General features: G+C 60.8%; 1 protein-coding gene across 5 annotated transcripts in view; it reads right to left on the reverse strand.

The window, feature by feature from the left end:
• The window catches only part of TBC1D22A (TBC1 domain family member 22A), a 386,589-nt gene that overhangs the window by 80,192 nt on the left and 286,239 nt on the right, over positions 1–20,158 (reverse strand). For 4 of the 5 annotated variants that reach the window (XM_006164616.3, XM_006164615.3, XM_027766747.1 and 1 more), the window contains one exon: positions 13,611–13,738. In XM_006164616.3, the coding sequence (XP_006164678.1) occupies positions 13,611–13,738 (128 nt within the window). Of the gene's footprint in view, positions 1–13,344; positions 13,436–13,610; positions 13,739–20,158 lie in introns of those variants that run through there. The other variant, XM_006164618.3, reaches the window with a different exon arrangement.

Here is a 20,158-nt window from a genome sequence, read left to right on the forward strand (position 1 = left end):
CCCTCTCCCCCAGCAATGGCGGGTACCCTTGGCGGGTTCTGTCCTGTTCTTCCACACCCTCCACTTTCTCACCTGGAGGCCCCGTGGCCAGGAGCCTCTGTTCAGGGACAGAGCGGAACCCCCACCCACGTGGGCAGTCCTGCCACCTCTCGCTGCCACAGCTTTGTCCCTCACACTCGTCCATCCACCCCGAGGCCTCTGCCCCACGAAGGCCCTCTCCAGCCCTCCAGGCCCTTCCCGATTCCAACCCCACATAGCCCTGGCTGCTCCTGAAGCTGCCTTCGGGGCCACCTTGTACTTCGTATAGACAGTGAGCTCTGAAGACAGCCCGCCTCGCCCCTGAAGACGCTTCCTCTACTGCGAATGTTGGCTGCATCGGAAACACGCCGAACTGATCCCCTGAGCTATAAGATATCCTGCCAAGGGCCGAGGATGCAAAAGGTTACCTTAAAAACAGCATAGCTGACTACCAAACACATGGGCGACTTCAGAAACCAAACCACTGCCACACAATAAAACAATCAAGGTGTCACTGCCTCATCAAATTAGAAAAAGCAGAGCTAATAAAGGGCCCAACGATGCCGAGGGTGAAGAACGTGGCCCCTGCATATTGCGGGTTCCACCACAAACCTGCGCACCGCACCTGGTAACATGGGACACGCAGTGCCAAGGCCGGGGGCATCGCCCACTGACCAGCAGCTCCGCTCCGGGGACCTCTGTGCAGGGACTGTTCCTAAATACAGAAGCGGCACGTCCCAGCCCTGGCCCGCAGGCGGCCACCCTGGCCAAGGCAGCACCCCCGCAGGGCAGAGCCACTGGATGGCTGTGCTGCAGCGGGGTACGGGGCAGACCACGCCGCGCCCACAGGATGGCCACCCTGTGCTCAAGAGCTGACGGAATGGTGGGCGGGGCCACAGCATGCCTCCCCAGAGCTGCTGTGCTCACAGCCTTGCCACGCTCCAAAGCTCCTGCGGCATGCTCCCATGGTGGGATGAAGGGCACTGTGTGATGGAGTGGCCCGCCAAGGACCCGGAGGCGCCGGCTGTGGGTACAGCTCTGGAACGCAGTGCCCTCCACACTGGCTGCAGGGCCCTCTGCCCAGGAGCCCCAGTGTGCATACGAGCCCAGACCCAGGCCTGAACTTCAGGCAGCTCACGTGCTCGACAATGGAGCAGAGTCTGACAAGAGCCAGGAGGTGACTGTTTGACAGCTCAACTCTCGAACAGTGAGCGGCGGCCAGAGCCGGGTCACCAGGCCCGGAAGGAAGGCAAGCGCGCACTCAGCGGGCTGTCGGCATCACACCGGGGACCTGGCAGAGCGCCGGCTTCATCCTTCTGGTCATTAACGAAAGGTCACAGAAAATTGGACTGGAAACCTTGAGAATACTCCCACGCCTGGGGACACACAGGCCAAGCTCCTGAAAGCAATTCTTAGGTTAACTTTTACTTTTTGAATTTCTTCCAGAGCACATAAAAATGAAGGTAATTACCGGGCTATGCTAGACCTTAGAGACGAGTCTATAAATGTAGGGTTTGTGTGGACGGACGGCAGGCCACGGGGCTGTGTCGCCCACTGGGTCCTGGAGGGGAGCTTCCTGTGTGCCCCTGCAGAGCTTCCCCACTCCAACACTGCTCCAAGCAAGGAGTACAGGCACTGCCCTGGGGAGGGCAGGCCACCAGGAGGAGAGGATCTAGGGCCAGGGAGGGGACAGGAGCCAAGTGGGAGGGCGGAGGGTGCTGGTCCAGGCCAAGTTAAGAGCTTACTGTTATCCAGCACCCGTCCCCCATCCCACCCTGCTATACCCATTATGGACACCTGAATGTCATGACTACCCCGCCCTGTCCTTTGCCCTTGGCCTTTAAGTGGCCTCTGAAACCCGGGACTCAGGCCTGAGGCTCCTGAGCACTGTCTGTGCCGGGCTACCCGCCCGGGCTCTGCTGGCCTCCCCCAGCACAGAAGCACCCTCATCACATCGCCAAAGTCAGCAGAGGGCACCACCACGCTCCCTGCCTGACAGCGGAGACCTGGGCGTCGGCTGGTTCCAGGAGCTGTCAGGGCTGCTCAGAACAGCTCCAACCCGCACTGCGCAGGCCCTGAACCCAGGTCCCCACTCACAGCCTCTACAGCAGGGCCCTGCCCTGACCTCTTTCCTCAGATGCCCAGGGAGGTCATAGGAGCACCGCCCCAGATGGGACCTGCTCCGGCCTCTGCCTTGTCCTTGGGGCTGAAGGTAAGCCGTGGTTCTGCCTCAGGGGAGCAGCAGGCCATGCCCGGGGCCGAGCAGGACCCCTCAGTCCAGCCACTGAAGGGCAGGGGAGCACAGTCTAAGGGCCAAGGGTGGTGCTGCCTGGTCTCGCTGGGCACAGGCTGACCTCCCCATGCCGGGCAGAGCCCTCAGACCTTCTCGAACGTGTGAACTCACACCCAGGACTGCCTCACGGCCGCCCCGGGCCCTGACACCTCGGTCCATGGCCACCCTGGGCCCCGACCCCTCGGTCCACGGCCAGCCTGGGCCCCACGGGTACCTTAAGACAGCAGTACCAGGCCACATCCTCTGCAACATGCAGGGACACCCTCGTTGTCCAGCTCTCCCACTCTGGCCTCTGCCCAGGGAGTGCAGCGTGGCTGCCCCATCTGAGGGCCTGCCCAGCCTTCCCCTTAGGATGGGCTGCACAGGGCTACAGCTCTCCAGCCCGGCTCTCTGCACTCACTCCTGCTGCTGTCTTCATGAAAACCAAACCTGGAGCTGGGGAGTGGGTGGCAGGTAGGGTCCCCCTCCCCAAGACTGGGCCCTGGATTCCTCCTGGGTAAACAGCAGTGGCTGACCCCTGAGGCTGCTAGGGTGGGCACACCGGTCGGAGTGCACAGCCACAGCAGGTACCCCAGGGGCTGTAGCTTCTTTGGTTACTGACTGCCCTGACCCAGTCTAGCACATAGTAGGGCCTCAACATGGGAACAGTGGAAAAGGAAATGAAGACAAGAGGTGGATTCACCCAGAAGCTACCTTGCCTGGCAAGCCCATGGCATGCTGGTTAAAGAGCAGGAGTCGACAAGGTTTGGAAGCCTGCGCCAGTGGCGTGAACACACTGTGAGTGACCGCGGCCAGGAGAGAGTGGGTGTCTGGGAGCCGGGAGGCCTCTGCCTCCAGCCTAGGCCAGCATTTCCCTCACAGAAAAGCCCCGCATGCTAGCAAGGCTTCCCACACGCCTGGGTGGGAGCGGATGCGTGTGCTGCTCTGCCTTCCCACGGCGTCCGAGCGGGCACGGGAGCGGCCTGCTGCTGCGAGGAGCCACGGTTCAGTTGCTGTCTCTGCCAAACACCTCAGCAGGGAACCAGACTGCACTGGTTATACGTTCAGAAAGCAAAAGGCGTCACTTTCTGCTCCCAGCACATTGTGACACTTTGTCTGCACAGCAAGGAAAGGCCACCCCTCCCTTGTCACCCAGCTGAGGGTCACCCTTTCCACGACACAGCTGGACTGGACCTCTGAGCCTGACATGCTCGGCCAATCGCGTGGGCGGAATCCCTGAACAAGCCCAGAGAACACCCGTGACTGAGACAGAAAGAAAGAGGGCCCCAGTCACTAGGGACGGTCAGAAGCCTCTTCAAAGGTCCCCTCGAGATCCCTAGGCCACGGAGAAGCAGCAGACACCCACCCGGGCTGCCCCTGCATGCCCAGTCCCAGGACCCCGGCCCTGCAGAGCAGACTGTGCCTTAAGCCCCCCAGCAGACGGGGATGTGGCCAGTGGGCCAACTGGCCTGGGAGTCTCAGAGGCTCAGCCCTCGGGCTTAGAGAAAAGCAGTCATGCGGGGACCTGCTTCTCCTTCGCTAGGTTAACCTGATCTGCCAGTTTCATGGGCAGCAGGCTCAGAGGATCAAGGCTGCCATGGCGGAAAGTTCCAGAGGGTCCTATGCTGCCCCAGGCACGGCGGACAGAGGCTCTGGCAGGCGCTGTCCTGGGCGCACCGCCATCACCCCTACTCAGCGGTCAAACAAGCAAAGGCCCAGGGCAGCCTCGGGAGCAGCTGGGAGAGCAGGTCCCAATGACCCCGGGCAAACTCAGGACCGAAGTCACATAGGCAGGAGGGGTGAGGGACACTGGAGGACTATTTCACTTTAGTACAACCCCTGGGCACACCCTGGCCCGGACAAAAGACAGAGCCAGGCCAGTGTCAGTGCCACGAAGTATGGCAGGGACAGAGCAGGGAACACAGGGCCTAGGACAGACACGGCGACCAGACCTGCCTGCCCCACCAAGGTGAGATGCGGGAAGACCTTTCCATGTGAGTGTTCGCCAGTGCTGCCCTGAGCCTGCCCACCAGTGCTGGATGCGGGACAGCTACAGAAACAGAAGGGTCAGCTCAGGGCTCCCTGTCCTCATGCTTCCCACCTGCCTCCCTACCCCTCCAGCCAGGGCTACGCCCACTGCCCTGGAGCCCACTGGAGGGCTAACAGGGCCCGCGCACGGCAGAGGCCCGAGAGACCTCTTGCTTTCACTCCCTCGGCACCTCACCCGCTCAGGCTGACATGGCTGATGCTCTGAAATCGCCCACCAAGAGCAAAGTCCCGTGTTACTGCCCCCCGCTGGCTCCCAGATCCCACGAGCCTCAGGTGCAAGCCTTCACGGCCACCCTGCTTCCGGGGCGGGGACGCTCTGGTCAGCGCACCAAGCAAGGCTGCGACTGAGGGTCAGCTGGGGCTGTGGTCACCAGAGCCTGCAGTGGAGAGTCTCTGGCCCAGCTCGCTCATGTGGCAGACGGTAGCCTAGGGTCCTTGAAGGCTGCTGGTCGGGCCATCGCCCCTCACCCCGTGGCCTCTCCACGGGGAGCTCATCGTGGAGCAGCCACGTCCCTCAGGGCAAGCCAGGATGCGGGCAGGCCAGGCATAAGCCCCATTCGGGAGCACGCCTGTCCCTCCCACTGTGTCCTGCCACCCGGGCCGAGGCAGCAGGTCCGGCCAGCGCTCAAGGCATCCGGCACCGCGAGGGTCCACCCGATTCTTGGCACGTCCTCTGCACTCCCCCTTCAGTGCAAGCGTACGCAAAGACTGGAAGTTGGGGGACTTCCCTGGACTGATGAGGTAGGACCCCGGAGGGTACCTGGTCCCTGTATCTCACCTTTCCCACCTGGCCCCATCTCTCTCCTGGAGGACAACAGGTGCCTCCGGGCCTTCCCAACATGCCCAGAAGGCCACCCACATCCTGGCTCTCACCTCACCTGTTCCTCGCTCCCTGGCCGTGTTCAGGGCACCTGCCTGCTGCTCCTACACGCCACCCACTCTGCCCCGGCCTGGGCACACAGGGCTCACCTCTGGGACCCTCTCCTGGAGCCCCATCCCAGGTGCAGGTCTCAATGCAGGGCCACCCCCTGCAAGAACCCCTCCCCCGAAGGCCGTGCAGTCCCAGGCTGTCCACACACCAGCCTGTCCTGCTGCAGGGTGGGTCAGTGGCCACTACAGCAAGCAGGCAGGCTCTCACTGCGGCCTGAGCCCTCAGAGCAAAAGACACGTGAAGAGGTAATGACTCAGCGGCCCCAAGGCGGCTGCAGTCAACTGCTGGTAAGGAGGAGGCCGGCCTCTGGTCGCCCCAGCACACCTCCTCTGGGGAGGCGAGGGCTGCACTGGCCACGAGGAAGGAAGACGAGTCAAACGGAGAGATTTCGCCGACCAGGGCGATGAGGCAGAAGGTGCCATGACCACATGGCAACAGGTCAGGCCTCACTCAGCTCCCTCTAGGAGCACGGCACACAGCAGGCAGATGAGGCCCAGCACACCAGCGCCCTAACCTCTGCCCCGTGACCCTGCCTGGCACAGCGGGTGGTGCGGAGCTGGAGCCAGGTCTCAGAAACAGCACAGCCCAGTGGCCAGCCCCTCGAGGTCCCAGAGGTGCTCTCCCAGACTGCTCTTCCACAGCATGGACCAGAGCCCTGTGACCGCAAGTCCGAGTCCTCGCAGCCCTCTCCCCCCACAGGGCTGTGGGACATCAGCTCCACGGGCCCCCAGCCTCTGCCACGGGACCTCACTGCCCCAGCACACAGGAGCCCCTGGCTCCTGGCCCCTGCTCCAACCATGCACTGCTGGGAGCAGCTGAGGGCCCCAGCTCCGATCTCGGGTGGTCTCATGTGGCCCTGGTGCCTCCTGTGCTTCGCAGGAGGTAGGAAGAAGACCACTGTACGCAGTCCCAAAGGGGGCAGGGCCAGGCTCTCAAGCTCCTGGGTGCCATGCTCCCATTTCTGTAAGAACTGGGTAAGATCACCTGACCAGAAACCAGCACGCAGACGCTCTACAAACCCCAGCTGTCAGCGGTGGGAGTGGCATCCTGGCACAGGGCCGGGTGCTTTCCCAGGCCAGAGGGGTGAGCACACCACGGCTCACAGGGTGGGCGCCAGCCTTGTCAACACGTGTGTTAGAACACAACAGCAGCTTGTCTGTGTCTAGACTGCCGGCTCGGCAGAGTGGCCGTACAAAGTCCTTATGGCTCGCAGGCATGCAAGACATACCACCCAGCCCCTCCCCGAAAACACTGGCCTGCCGTGCACTAGAAAACCTCGTCTGGTCTTAACATCCCACGAGGCAAACTGCGGGAAACTGACCTCCCCAAGGTGGGATTCACAGGTAACCACTAAGCTGGGACAGAGGCACCATCATCAGGTTCGAGCTGCTGCAGATCCATGGGAGCTCACATGAAATACCCCAATAAATCCTTGCCGTAAACGATCCAGATCCGCTTGGCCACAGGTGGGCAATTCAGAGCTTCGGCGTATGAAAAGCATGCTACCCCAGGTCTGCTGCACCTGCTTCTCCAGGGGCATGTGCAAGGGGCTTGGGTCTGAGGAACATGGAGAGGAACTGGGCTGACCATCAGACCTGCCTCTGCACCCTGGGCCCAGCCAAGAAGGCCCCCATGCCAAGACTCCAGCTACTGCAGGAACAGGCCGTAGAGAGCAGGCCTGAGCTTTGGGGAGAACTCGGGGAGCCCCAGTCATGGCCATTGTCCTGAGCCTGCTGGCGTTACACTCAATTAGAAGCTGCACGTGTGCGGTCTTTGCACAGATGGGCGATCGCTGAGAACACACACGTCCCCGACGTGGTGGGAAGGGCTACCAGGCCTGGAACGTGGCACCCCCGGCTCAGAGCGGCTGAGTGAGCAGCAGGTGAAGCACCGGCGGGGGTGGAGCACACCCAATGCCCCTCTGCCAGCCTCCTCGCAGAAGGGTCTTCTGGGATCTGAAGTTCTGTAGCAGGACAGTCAGGTCACCTTCCTGCTCAGAACCAAGGAAGACACCGGGGCCACACAGGTGATGGCAGACACCTGGGGCTGGGGCTCCGGCCTCCGGAGTTCTGAGAACATGAACTGCTGTTTAAGTGGCATGGTCTGTGGCTCCACTGAGCCAGAGCTAACTGGCTCCTCCGCTAAGTCACCCATCAAGGGCAGGACAGGGAGGTCTCCCTCTCCACAGCAGTGAGAACCAGCGGCAGCTCCTAGAGCAGTCTGAGGCTACAGGAGGCCTGGAACGGTTGGGGAGGGGACAGCGAGGACCGGGGCAGCTCCTAGAGCAGTCTGAGGCTACAGGAGGCCTGGAACGGTTGGGGAGGGGACAGCGAGGACCGGGGCAGCTCCTAGAGCAGTCTGAGGCTACAGGAGGCCTGGAACGGTTGGGGAGGGGACAGCGAGGACCGGGGCAGCTCCTAGAGCAGTCTGAGGCTACAGGAGGCCTGGAACGGTTGGGGAGGGGACAGCGAGGACCGGGGCAGCTCCTAGAGCAGTCTGAGGCTACAGGAGGCCTGGAACGGTTGGGGAGGGGACAGCGAGGACCGGGGCAGCTCCTAGAGCAGTCTGAGGCTACAGGAGGCCTGGAACGGTTGGGGAGGGGACAGCGAGGACCGGGGCAGCTCCTAGAGCAGTCTGAGGCTACAGGAGGCCTGGAACGGTTGGGGAGGGGACAGCGAGGACCGGGGCAGCTCCTAGAGCAGTCTGAGGCTACAGGAGGCCTGGAACGGTTGGGGAGGGGACAGCGAGGACCGGGGCAGCTCCTAGAGCAGTCTGAGGCTACAGGAGGCCTGGAACGGTTGGGGAGGGGACAGCGAGGACCGGGGCAGCTCCTAGAGCAGTCTGAGGCTACAGGAGGCCTGGAACGGTTGGGGAGGGGACAGCGAGGACCGGGGCAGCTCCTAGAGCAGTCTGAGGCTACAGGAGGCCTGGAACGGTTGGGGAGGGGACAGCGAGGACCGGGGCAGCTCCTAGAGCAGTCTGAGGCTACAGGAGGCCTGGAACGGTTGGGGAGGGGACAGCGAGGACCGGGGCAGCTCCTAGAGCAGTCTGAGGCTACAGGAGGCCTGGAACGGTTGGGGAGGGGACAGCGAGGACCGGGGCAGCTCCTAGAGCAGTCTGAGGCTACAGGAGGCCTGGAACGGTTGGGGAGGGGACAGCGAGGACCGGGGCAGCTCCTAGAGCAGTCTGAGGCTACAGGAGGCCTGGAACGGTTGGGGAGGGGACAGCGAGGACCGGGGCAGCTCCTAGAGCAGTCTGAGGCTACAGGAGGCCTGGAACGGTTGGGGAGGGGACAGCGAGGACCGGGGCAGCTCCTAGAGCAGTCTGAGGCTACAGGAGGCCAGGTGCAGTTGGGGAGGGGACAGCGTAGCGAGCCAGCAGCCCTGACAGGTTGCCTGCCTTGGCACACCGCCGTCCCTCAGCCCACACTGCTCCGGTTTCCTGTCTCTCCCTCCTCCTGTCCCAGGACCCCACATGACGTCCACGTCCCCTGGCTCCTCCGGGCTGTGACAGTGTCTCAGACTTCCTGTGTGACGAGCCGGGCAGCCCTCTACTGGAAGTCCGTTCCCCACCTCAGGGCTGTGTGCCGGTGCCTGGCCTCTCCCTCAGCGCGCCCCACTCCTGGCGCAGGCTCAGAGTGGCTCCCACTGCACAGAGGAGGGTGTGGGGGCTCTGGGGCCTGGTCTGTGCTGCGTCCTGGGAGACAAAGCGCGCTGGGCGGGGAGCCCCTGTGCTCGTCACAGCAGATCAGCACGCGCTGGGCACGTGGCATCACCACGGTGCCGACCAGAGTCACCCGGCAGGTAGTTCTCACGTGTCCTCGCCCGAAAGGTGTCCTATCTCCTCCCTCCCACTCAGGAGTTTTTGCTTGTTTTTGTTTCGTTTTTTTAGTGAGTTTCTGTCTTTGCTCCACGAGTGAGAGACAGATAGCATCCCTAACAGGGTCTCACCCCCGGGCACCCAGCCTGGGATCACGGGCACGCCTGGGCCTGGTGGACTCAGGGTGGCCCCTATGAACCCAGAGCCTTCGCCTGTGGGCCAGCCTCACAGTGTCGCGTCCTACTGCCGCACCTCTGCCAGCCTTCATACCCGGTCTCAGGACGAGGTCACTGTGTCCTGCCCATGCGTAACTTATTCAGGGTTCTCCCACTTGGCGGAATTGCCTCCTTCCCCACACGCAGGTACCAGACCCCTTCCTTCCCCAGCCTGGGGTCAGCACTCCCGTCTCACACCTGGGGCTGGAACGTAGCACTGCTCCGTGGGCTCTGCTGCCCGCCTGCCAGCCTCGGCCTGGGGCTCCAGGTCCCTCTGACCAGCACTGGGGGCGGGGGGGGGGCTGCAGCCCCTCCTCACTCTAGCTCACGAGGTGCTCCCGGCTCAGCATGCACGTTCCCTGCAGCCGAACTAGCCCCTCTCCAGGGAGCCGGGCCCCATCCCCCAAGAACGGGTCAGAGGGCAGGATCTGGGTGCGGGTGGCCTGCTGCTGGTGCCACTGCTTCCAGCCCGCTCTGCCGGCAGAGCAGGGAAGCAGGTCCACCCCACGTGCACCTAACACGCCCGCGCCTGCTCCTGCGGTAACAGTGTCCGCAGAGGAACGCGCATTCTCCCTGACACGACAACCTTGACCCCACCGCATAAAGCATTCCGAGGTGAAGAAATGCTCCCGTAGAGAGAAGGGCCTGGGTGCGCCCCTGCCAGGCTCTCCACGGGACGTCCACCTGACTTCTCCCTCCCCTCACTCCGGGCCTAGCTCAAGCATCCACAGAGAGGCTGCCTGGCTCCCCAGGCAGAGGGAGGCTGCTCCACCCTGAGGGCCCACACTCCCGACTGCTCCTTGGCTCCTTCTGTGTGGGGCCGCAGCACAGCTCACCTCACTCCAGGCGCCCAGGCTCCTCGCCCCTCCGCCCTGCGGGACTGACCTCCTGTCCTCCACACACACGGTCCTCACAGGCTGGCTGCGCTGCTGCGGCATCTGGGGCTGCCCAGCACGAGGCCACACGCATGGCTTCCTCGTCACACGTGCACGCTCCAGCCTGCGAGTGGACAGTGCCGGGAGGGCAGGACCCCAGCACCGGTTCTGTGTGGTGGTGCCCAGCACAGCGCCTGCACAGCCCAGGCACCAGGCTCGTTTCCGAGATGGGCACCTGCCCTGACTGCAGTCCAGCTGCTGACCAGAGACCGGGAGGCATGGCCCAGGCACATTCGATGCGGGCCAGGTCCTAGCACAGGGACTATGACACCAGCCCAGGCTCAGGTGGCGGCTCGGGGACTCTGGCTGCCCTGTGCCCGACTTGTGGAGAGCAGGGTTACTCTGACTCACCAAGGAGCAAGAGCACGCATGCCCGAGTCCCGGCTCTGCCATGCCAGCGCCAACCCCGCAGGGGAGGACTGCCTGACTCCTCGTGCATCCCCTTGCAGGGCATTCGTGGTCACATCTGCTCCTCAGGACAACTGCGTACAAGGGCCACTTCTCTGTGTGGTCGCTGCCTGCCTGACACAAACAGCAGAGGCACGAACACGGCCCGGGGCCCTCGCTGGAGGCGGCGGCTGGGGGCTGCATCCAGGGAGGCGCTGTGCTGAAAGCTGCGACTGCGGGCACACCCCCACCGTGCCTGCACCTTCACCCTTAGGAAGCAGCAGCTCTCAGAGAAGGACCCTGCTCGTGGGGTTCCAGAGCCCACCACGTCCTCCTCTATGTGGGAACCCCAGGCAGGGAAGTCTCAGAGTTCAACACCAGGAGCTGGGCATGGTGAGGGCGGAGGAGGAGCCAAGAGGGTGAGCCAGAGGCCAGCTTCTCCCAGGCTGCCCAGGTGCCCGAGCTGCCCTGGTCCATCACCCCCAGACAGCAATGTCCCTGGGTACCTCACTGTCAGACCCAGAGGAGCAAGTCCAGCTCACCACACCGGCCCAACACATGGCACGTGCCACGGCGCTCGGACAGAAGCCACCACGCGATTGCTCTCAGTCACTCGCTTCAAATCCGAGCCCTGCATGGCCACTCAGGGTAGACCCCCGGCAGGTCAGAGCACGGCCTGTGGGGCAGGGGAGTGGGGTGGGAAATGATGGATCCAGAACTACTAACTCCGCTGTCTGGCTGCAGACCAACCAGAGGGAACCAGGCCTGAGGCTTCCCTCATTCAGGGTATGTGCCTGGAGGGGACACTGCGCCCTTCTACAGCTGTGGGGAGAGAGCATGAAGCCGGCGTCCAAGTGTGACAGAGGGCCCTGCAGCTGCTCAAGAGCTGGGGCCCTGCTAGAGTGGGGACTGCCAGCCCCTCCTCCATCCATGACCTCACCACTCCCAGAGCATATCCCCAGGGAGCAAGGACCGGCTCTCCTTTGTCTGGACGTTTCTGGACTGTTGGTGCCTCTTCAGCACCTTTTCCTAAGGTAACGCGCAGCACTGCCCTTGCCAGCGTCTGAGACAGGGACAGGGCTTTTTAATAACTTTTGGTTGACACATGTCCCAAGAAGATTTTAAGCCACCTCGTAAAGGGTTAAAGAGTTGCTAAAACCTGCAATGGCCCAGCTAATAAACACCCCAGTTTAGGGGAGAGTAATCACCCAATTGCTAGCCTATGATTACTATGTATTTTCATTGCCAAAAGATGCAATACAATTTCATGGTTACTTGGCCCTGTAAAATAGAAATACCCCCAATTTTTAAGATATGAAAAGGTTTATGACCAGGGTACTGTCAGTTCAAGAATGAGTTCATGGTGCAAATGAGTCAATTCATGACGAAATTTAATTTCAGGAAAATTAACTCAATAAAGATGCCACGATTGTGCTTAAAGTTTTAATACCTATTAGGAGTTTTAGCGAAGTGGCACAGGACCATGGAAGAGCCGATCCATTTTCTGGCTCCTCAAAATGCGATTGACTTAATACCTAATTTATTCATAATGGGGACGGTATCACAAGGAACTCTGTGTTTAATGAGGGGGGCCTGAGTCTTGAACGGCCTAACCAATCACAAAAATGGAGAGCGTTTGCAATTTACGGGATATTAAGTTTTGTTTCCTGTAATACTACGGAGAGTCGATCAATAGCTCTAGACTGACAGCCACTTTAAGCAGACAGCCGGGGAGGTCGCGTGCTCCAGCGAGAGTTACCGGCCAGAAACGCTGGTGCTGCCAAGGTCCTAGAAAGGGAAGACCAAAGTGGGGCCGGAGTCCAGACGGCAACGGCAGCATCTGACTGGTGAACAACTGCTGTGGTGGCGTTGGGGCCACGTCAAACACGTGGCTGCGAGGAAGGCCCTGGGACCCCATGCCACTGAGGAGCACACTGACCACAACCAGCATCAGGAACGGGTTCTGGGGCCTGTCAAGGTGCCTCACAGGAAGCAAGCTCGGGGTCACAGAGCACGGATGGACACCCAGCAGGCCTGCCCTGTGGGAGGCACCATCGTCACCACGCAGAGCCAGGATCTATGGGAGGGGCTGAGGCCCTTAGGGGCCACCTCCTCTTACCATCCCCACCATTTCCGAGCCTAAGGTGCCAACACTGGAGCCCAGTCCCAGGCCTGGGGCACAGGCTGCCTGGTCATAAAGCTGACTTCTCCGGAGCCCTGGCCCAGCTGCCCCTGCCAGAGCTCCGCAGGCGGCCCGCTCCCCACTCCCCGCTCCCTGCTCCCCACTCCCTGGCTGAGTGGAGAGCCTGCCCTGGAAGTGTGAGGACAGAAAGCAGCCCTGTCTTTCTAGCACTCCACAGATTTGATGCTTAATCCCACATAATGGGGCCGCTATTTGCAATGATGATGAAAGGCTGGAGCGTAAACCCCCCCACAGCCAGCCTCCGCTTCAGCAAACATCTCAAACAAAATGAAAAGGTGCTAGAATAAGCAATGGGACACTCGGGGGAACAAAGGTGGCTTGTTCCAGAAAACTCAATCTCCTGAAGAAATGAATTTCATCAAAATTGGTGGAGAGGAGAAAATTTCATATTGCAGTGGATCTGCCTATGGTTTTTTAAAAATCTTTATTATAAGTAACTCAAAACACAGACAATGTGTGAATCCAGACTGTAGGTTTTTTTGGCAGAAGTAGCTCAACCTTACAGAGGAGTCACAAGTATTCTCACTACGCTCCTGGGAGGCTGCTCGGAATGCAAATTGCTAGCAAGTCCTGGGAATGCTGTCACCATGTTGGAATGAAATCCAGCTGCAAACAGAATGGTTGAAAGTGCCTTCCCATTTCACATCTAGTCAGACGACAATGCCAAAACGGACTTTTAAACGGCCCCTGTCAGCCAAGAGGACGCTTCGCAAAACCCAATGCAGCAGCCAGGCCAGGGAAGGCACAGGGATGGCGTAGGTGGGTCTCAGGGAGAGCTCACCTGGTAGGTGTCCCATAGGCGGATGGTGCAGTGCAGGGGCACCTCCCTCATCAGCAGGTTGTTCATCCAGCGGAAGGCAAACTGCAGGTATCGCACCTCGTGCTGGTCCAGGTGTCGGTGAACTTGCTCTGTGGGAAAAAGACACAGGCCCAAGACTGTCAGGGAGCATTCTGCAGGGCCACCGACAGCCTGGTCGTCTATTCCCAAGGCCTCTGCCTGCCCTAGAACCCCACTCCAGCAGCCAGGAATCCCACATGGCAGCTTCCAAGGAGTGAGGAACTGATTTCTAGTAACATAAGTTGTTGTAGGTCATTCTGCTTTAAGGGAAATAGTGACAGTGGTGGTGGTGGTAACGGGGATGACGGTGCTGATGGGGGTGATGACGGTGATGGTGGTGGTAGTGGTGGTGCTGATGGTGATGCTCATGGTGACAATGATAGTGGTAGTGATGGTGGTAGTGGAGGAGGTGGTGGAGGTGGTGATGGTGGTGGTGGTGGAGGTGGTGGAGGTGGTGGTAGTGGAGGAGGTGGTGGAGGTGGTGATGGTGGTAGTGGAGGAGGTGGTGGAGGTGGTGGTAGTGGAGGAGGTGGTGGAGGTGGTGGTGGAGGTAGTAGGAGGTGGTGGTGGAGGTGGTGGAGGAGGTGGTGGTAGTGGAGGAGGTGGTGGAAGAGGTGAGGGAAGTGGTGGAGGAGGTGGTGGAGGAGGTGGTGGAGGTGGTGATGGTGGTGGAGGTGGTGGAGGAGGTGGTGGAGGTGGTGATGGTGGTGGAGGTGGTGGAGGAGGTGGTGGAGGTGGTGATGGTGGTGGAGGTGGTGGAGGAGGTGGTGGAGGTGGTGATGGTGGTGGAGGTGGTGGAGGAGGTGGTGGAGGTGGTGATGGTGGTGGAGGTGGTGGAGGAGGTGGTGGAGGTGGTGATGGTGGTGGAGGTGGTGGAGGAGGTGGTGGAGGTGGTGGTAGTGGAGGAGGTGGTGGAAGAGGTGAGGGAAGTGGTGGAGGAGGTGGTGGAGGAGGTGGTGGGGGTTGTGATGGTGGTAGTTAGGATTTCTTCACTACATCAGAGCCCATCTGCCTTAGTGTGGGTTTCCTCAGAAGCAGGCTCTGAGGCATGGATTTGAGAACAGGGAAGTGGAGAAGCAAAGACAATACGAGTAGGTGAGTTGAGAGGTGAGTCAGGGAAGTAAGGGCGGAAGAACCAGTGAAGGATGTGCTGTCAAGCATGCTACCCTAGTGTCTCACCTTGCCCAACAGACAGGGACCTGGAATACTGATACCCCAGTTCTCATTAGTCATGAGTTGAACATTGCTCCTGGGGACGTTGATTCCTGGCTTTGATGGCCTGCATGGGCAGCAAAGTAGCTTCTACTGGCAAGAGAGAATCCTTAGGCAAAGAAATGTAGGACTGGCAAATGGAAGTTGGGTGGGTGTATGCTGAAGTAAGGAGAGTGAGGGGCTTTAGGTGCATACAGACAGGGTCCGAAATAGTCACGCACACCGTGGAGTTGTGATCACTTGTACTCCTGATCGTTTTCTCCTGAGTGGAGGAGGAGGTGGTGGGGGTTGTGATGGTGGTAGTGGAGGAGGTGGTGGAGGAGGTGATGGAAGTGGTGGAGGAAGTGGAGGAGGAGGTGGTGGGGGTTGTGATGGTGGTAGTGGAGGAGGTGGTGGAGGAGGTGATGGAAGTGGTGGAGGAAGTGGAGGAGGAGGTGGTGGGGGTTGTGATGGTGGTAGTGGAGGAGGTGGTGGAGGTGGTGGTGGTGGTGATGCTTGTAACAAGAGCTCACATGTACTGTGTGAATGCCACACTTCAGACACTTACTCCCCAAACCTAGGAGGATGAGCATGACCAGTCCTGCCGTACAGGAGAGAACACTGGGTCCAAGAGAGCCCAGAGTCCGTGGGGAGCTCATAGCAGAGCCCACATCTGTCTGGCTCCAGGGCTCTTTCCCCTGACCCAGGATGATGTTCTGAGAGGGGCTTAAAGGGGTAGGGAGAGAAGTTAAGAAGGCTCTCAGAGCCCTCGACCTCACGGAGGACCTCTGTCCCCAGGCCCAGGTGTACTGTGGACCAGGGCCTGTGGGTTCAGGGACAGGGCCCCCATGCAGACAGCTGGGCCCCTGGTAGAACCAGGCTTTAGCAAGCACCAGCCCCTTCGGCCTGAACCCACATCACGACGTGATCCTTTCTTCTCGTCCAACATGAGACCCTCGACCATCTACACGTCAGACCCCTGCTCTGCCTGCCCAGGCCCTCTGCCCAGTTGTTGGCACCTGCAGGGATGGGCAGCAGAACAGGGGGAAGCTCCAGGTCTGTGAACCCCTGGGGGTCCCACCCTGGGCGGCAAGGCTGCTGCTGGCTGTGCTGGTGCCCACACTGAGGCTTTCAGGAGCCACAGCTCTACTCGGAGAGCCAGAGGTGGTGCTGCCCTGGGGACAGCAGACTGCAGCCCAAGGGGTCCAGGCTGGGACTGCGGGCGTTCTCACATTGATTCTTTTTTTCCTAACTGCCAGAGGGCACGTGAGCTTGCCAGAGACAGAGAAGGGAGGGAAAAAGCGCCCTCCAATGGAGCGTGGTCACACTGCAATCCCTTCTCCATTTTTCCATTCTGTCGAGATTTGGGGCATGTAAACACGTGTCCAGAGTGTTTTTCAAGCTCCTGGATTGGAATTCAAACCAAGGTTGGCCATGTGGGGTCTGGCTCCCTTCACCACTAAGCTACAGGGCCAGCCCTGATTTCTCCTTTTCTAAACCAGGGCCCACCCAAGGGTTCTAGGCCCTCCTTCTGAAGGCCTGCTTTGAGCTCATTTCTCTCTCGCCACACTTACTGCCACTGGCCTGCCCAGAGGACGGACCTGAGAAAACATCACAGCATTTTCCATTTTTCCCACCGAAAGTTCTACAAATGGCAAGCACACAAATACCAGAGCGCAGCACCCTGCGTTCTGCTCATGCGTCTCCGCCTCAGTCTCTGATCCCTTGCAATATTCAGGACCCGTGATTTCCCATCACGTAAACCAGAGACCGTCCTGCATCGTTCAGCGGGTCAGGCAAAAACACAGGGCCGGCTGGTCTCCAGCTGCTGTGACTAGGAGCTGCTCGGACCTCCAGAAGAGAGGGCCGGGTGATGGGGGCTCTACCAGGCCAATCTGGGACAGCACCAGCAGCTCTCATCCCATGCCAAGAAGCCACCTCCTCCTTTTCTCTGCTCTCACTGTCATTCCTCCCGAGTACTGGTGTCCTCCACAGATCAGGGGACTTGCAGGGCTAGAGGGAGGGGTGACCACTGCTGTCCTCCACAGACCGTGGGACATTCTGAGGTTGGTGAAGGAATCACTGGTGTCTTCCGCAGACCACCAGATGCTCTAGGCCTGGGGGGGAGTCGTGACTACCACTGTCCTCCGCAGACCACAGGATGCTCTAGGCCTGGGGGGAGTGACTACTGCTGTTCTCTGCAGACTACAGGATGCTCTAGGCTTGGGGGGAGTCATGACTGCTGCTGTCCTCCGCAGACCACAGGATGCTCCGGGCTTAGGGGGAATGACTCTGTCCTCCGCAGACCACCGGATGCTCTAGGCCTGTGGGGGAGTCATGACTACCACTGTCCTCTGCAGACCACAGGATGATCCAGACTGGGGGGAGAGGGGGAAGTCGTGACTACCACTGTCCTCCGCAGACCATAGGATGCTCTAGGCCTGGGGGGAATGACTGCTGCTGTCCTCCGCAGACCACAGGATCCTCCGGGCTTGGGGGAATGACTACCGCTGTCCTCCACAGGCCACAGGACGCTCTAGGCTTTGGGGGAGTCGTGACTGCGGCTGTCCTCCGCAGACCACAGGATGCTCCAGGCTTGTGGGAATGACTACCGCTATCCTCTGCAGACCACAGGACGCTCAGGGCTTGTGGAGTTGGGGGGTGACTACTGCCATCCTTCACAGACCACAGGACATTCGGGGCTTGTGGGATGACTACTGCTGTCCTCCATAGACCACAGGACACTTGGGGCTTGCAGGGTTGGGGGTGACTACCGCCATTCTCTGCAAACTGCAGGACACTCAGTGCTGGCGAGGAGTTTGCCCCCACTGTCCCATGGAGACCACGGGACACGGCAGAGCTGGGAGGGGTGAGCACGGCTGTTCTCTGCATTCCACGGGATGCTGCAGGCTTTGAGGGGGCGAGGGGCCACTGTCCTACGCAGACTACAGGATGCTGTGGGGCTCAGGGGGAAAATGGTGAGAAGCAGGCCCAGCAATACAGGATCAATTCCCACAGGGTACAGAAAATCCACAGAACGGGGCTGACTCATCAGCAAGGGGCCAGAGAGGTGGTGGCTACAGCGCTTCAGGCCCTACAGAAGTCCAGAGGAAGCTGGGGACCAGGCAGCAAATGGGACCCCGGAGCCCTTGCGTACCCACCACCCTGGGCTGCCTCCACAGGGACCATGGACACAAGGGCTCCAGGCCACTGCGGCTGACCCAGGCCCTCATGCCAGGTGCAGGGAGCATGTATGCAAGGGGGTGTCTGTTCCCCGGTCCTCAGCTCCTACTCTGCTCCTTCAGCCTGGCTTTATCAAGACACGGTGGGTGCGTCCACACAGCCATCACCAGCAGCCTGTGGCCCTGCTGCGGTGGCAAGCCCCTGTACTCCGCCTCCGTGGAAGCATTAGGAGCAGGACTCGCCGGTGGCTGGAAACACTGGTGCTGGCATTAGCCTGGGAGCCGGATGGGTTCAGCACTCACCCCAGCTAGAGCGAGTGGGGCCATGTACGGCAGTGAGGCCAGGCCACCGCCGTCACCAACCACGTCCTGTCCATCAGAGCCCACACCAACAGGGTGCAGAGCCAGCACAGGAACCCTGCTCAGGAGCACGGGCCTCCGCAGTGCAGTCTCCACGGTCCAAGACTGCCCGCCCACCTGCCTGCCTCCCAGAACTGAACTTGACCCTGATGCTCAGATACAACGGTCCAACCAGAGCGCACCACTGTCGTCAGGAGCATGCGGAGATGCCACACCATCAGGGCTCCTTGGTCTCCACCCCACAGCCCCCAGTGTGCAGGCCAGGGCTCGTGCCTGCCTTGGAGCATTTCTGAGGAGCCCTGGAACAGCAGAAGGATGGGGCCAGGGATACTGCAAGCCCAGCTCAGCGGGCAGATGGGTCCGATGCCAGGGTGTGGGCGGGAGTGTCCCTGGAGTTCTCAGCCAGGGTGCCGCGTCGCCATCATCAGGGGGGCTGTGGACAGACTCAGGCTCGCCTCAGCATGTTCATGGTGAGGCCTGGGACTCTGCCCAGGGGCCGTGGTGCAGCCACACACCTGTGCTGGAAGCCCACGCCATGCAGGCCTTCCCAGGCCACCTGCTTTGGGGAGCGCCATGCAGAAGAGGGCTGGCGACCACCGGCAGCAGAACTACGCCGTACTTCCTCGCCTTCTAACCAGCACAGGTTTTATGGTACTTCCAGCACAAAACCAATCCCACCAACACAACGTGGCGCAGCTTCCCCGGGGGGCAGACCCGACATGGCACGAGCTGCGGTGTGCTGCTCTCAGGGGAGAACAGAACTGCAGACGGGCAGGCCTGGCTCTGTGTCCTGGCCTTCGGGCTCGGGCAAACACCCACGAGGGTGCTTTATCACAAACACCTTGGAAACCCCATTAACGGCCCAGGGTTTGAGAAACACAGAACGAAGTCACAGATCAAAGTGGGAATGCCTCCGAGGAGCGGCCAGAGACCCGCCACCGTCTTGTGGCTTCTCAGGTGGTTCCCGGAAACTGGCACTGCCTCCCCTCTGGCCGTGGCTCCTTGGGTGGTTCCAGGGAACCGGCACTGCCTCCCCTGCCTCCAGGCTGGCACACCTACCACACCTGCCGGCACCCCCATCCCTGCCTATGTTGAACACCTAGGGGGCTGCAGGCCCCCACACTGCCAGCCTCTCCCTCTCCTCAGCTCTGCAGGCCCCTCTGAGAAGCAGTGGCCACAGTGCGGGGTCCAGCCGTTCAGGAGTGCACCCGCCCTGCGGAGTGCTGGCTAGGCAGGCACAGGGAGTGACCCCAGCATCTAGACTGCAGGAGCCGCCGGGGTTCCCAGTAGGGGCGCGGTGTACCGAGGCATGAATGCACGAGCGAAGGTGACCGAGACGCAGCAAGCCCCACCTGTCAGCCTCCCTTGCTGCCCCTCCCTGACACAGAAGCACGGAGCTGTCCTCAGCAAGGCCATGGGCCGCAGCATTCTCTTTAAAGAATTTTAAGCATTATTTCTAACCCAAAATGATCTGCAGCTACAAAACCAAACCGACAGACAGTTCTGAGGGCCTGTGGGGTGGCTCCCTACAGGCCTGACCTCTGCCCGTTCTCCAAGGGCAGAAGTCGGCCCGACTGACAGCCACAGCCCAGCGCCGAGCAGGCGCACTGATGGATGCACGGCTCCAACCTGATGAGCGCCGAGAGCTAGCAGCTCAGAAAGCGACGGGACAAACGGAACGAGGCTCCTTCACAGAGGAGAGGGACGCGCCTCCATGAATATGCAGCTGGCTGCCTCGGGGAGAGCGGGGCAGGAGAC

Source organism: Tupaia chinensis, unplaced genomic scaffold (genome assembly GCF_000334495.1).
Source record: "Tupaia chinensis unplaced genomic scaffold, TupChi_1.0 Scaffold143651_1, whole genome shotgun sequence".
NCBI classification, from domain to species: Eukaryota; Metazoa; Chordata; class Mammalia; order Scandentia; family Tupaiidae; genus Tupaia; species Tupaia belangeri.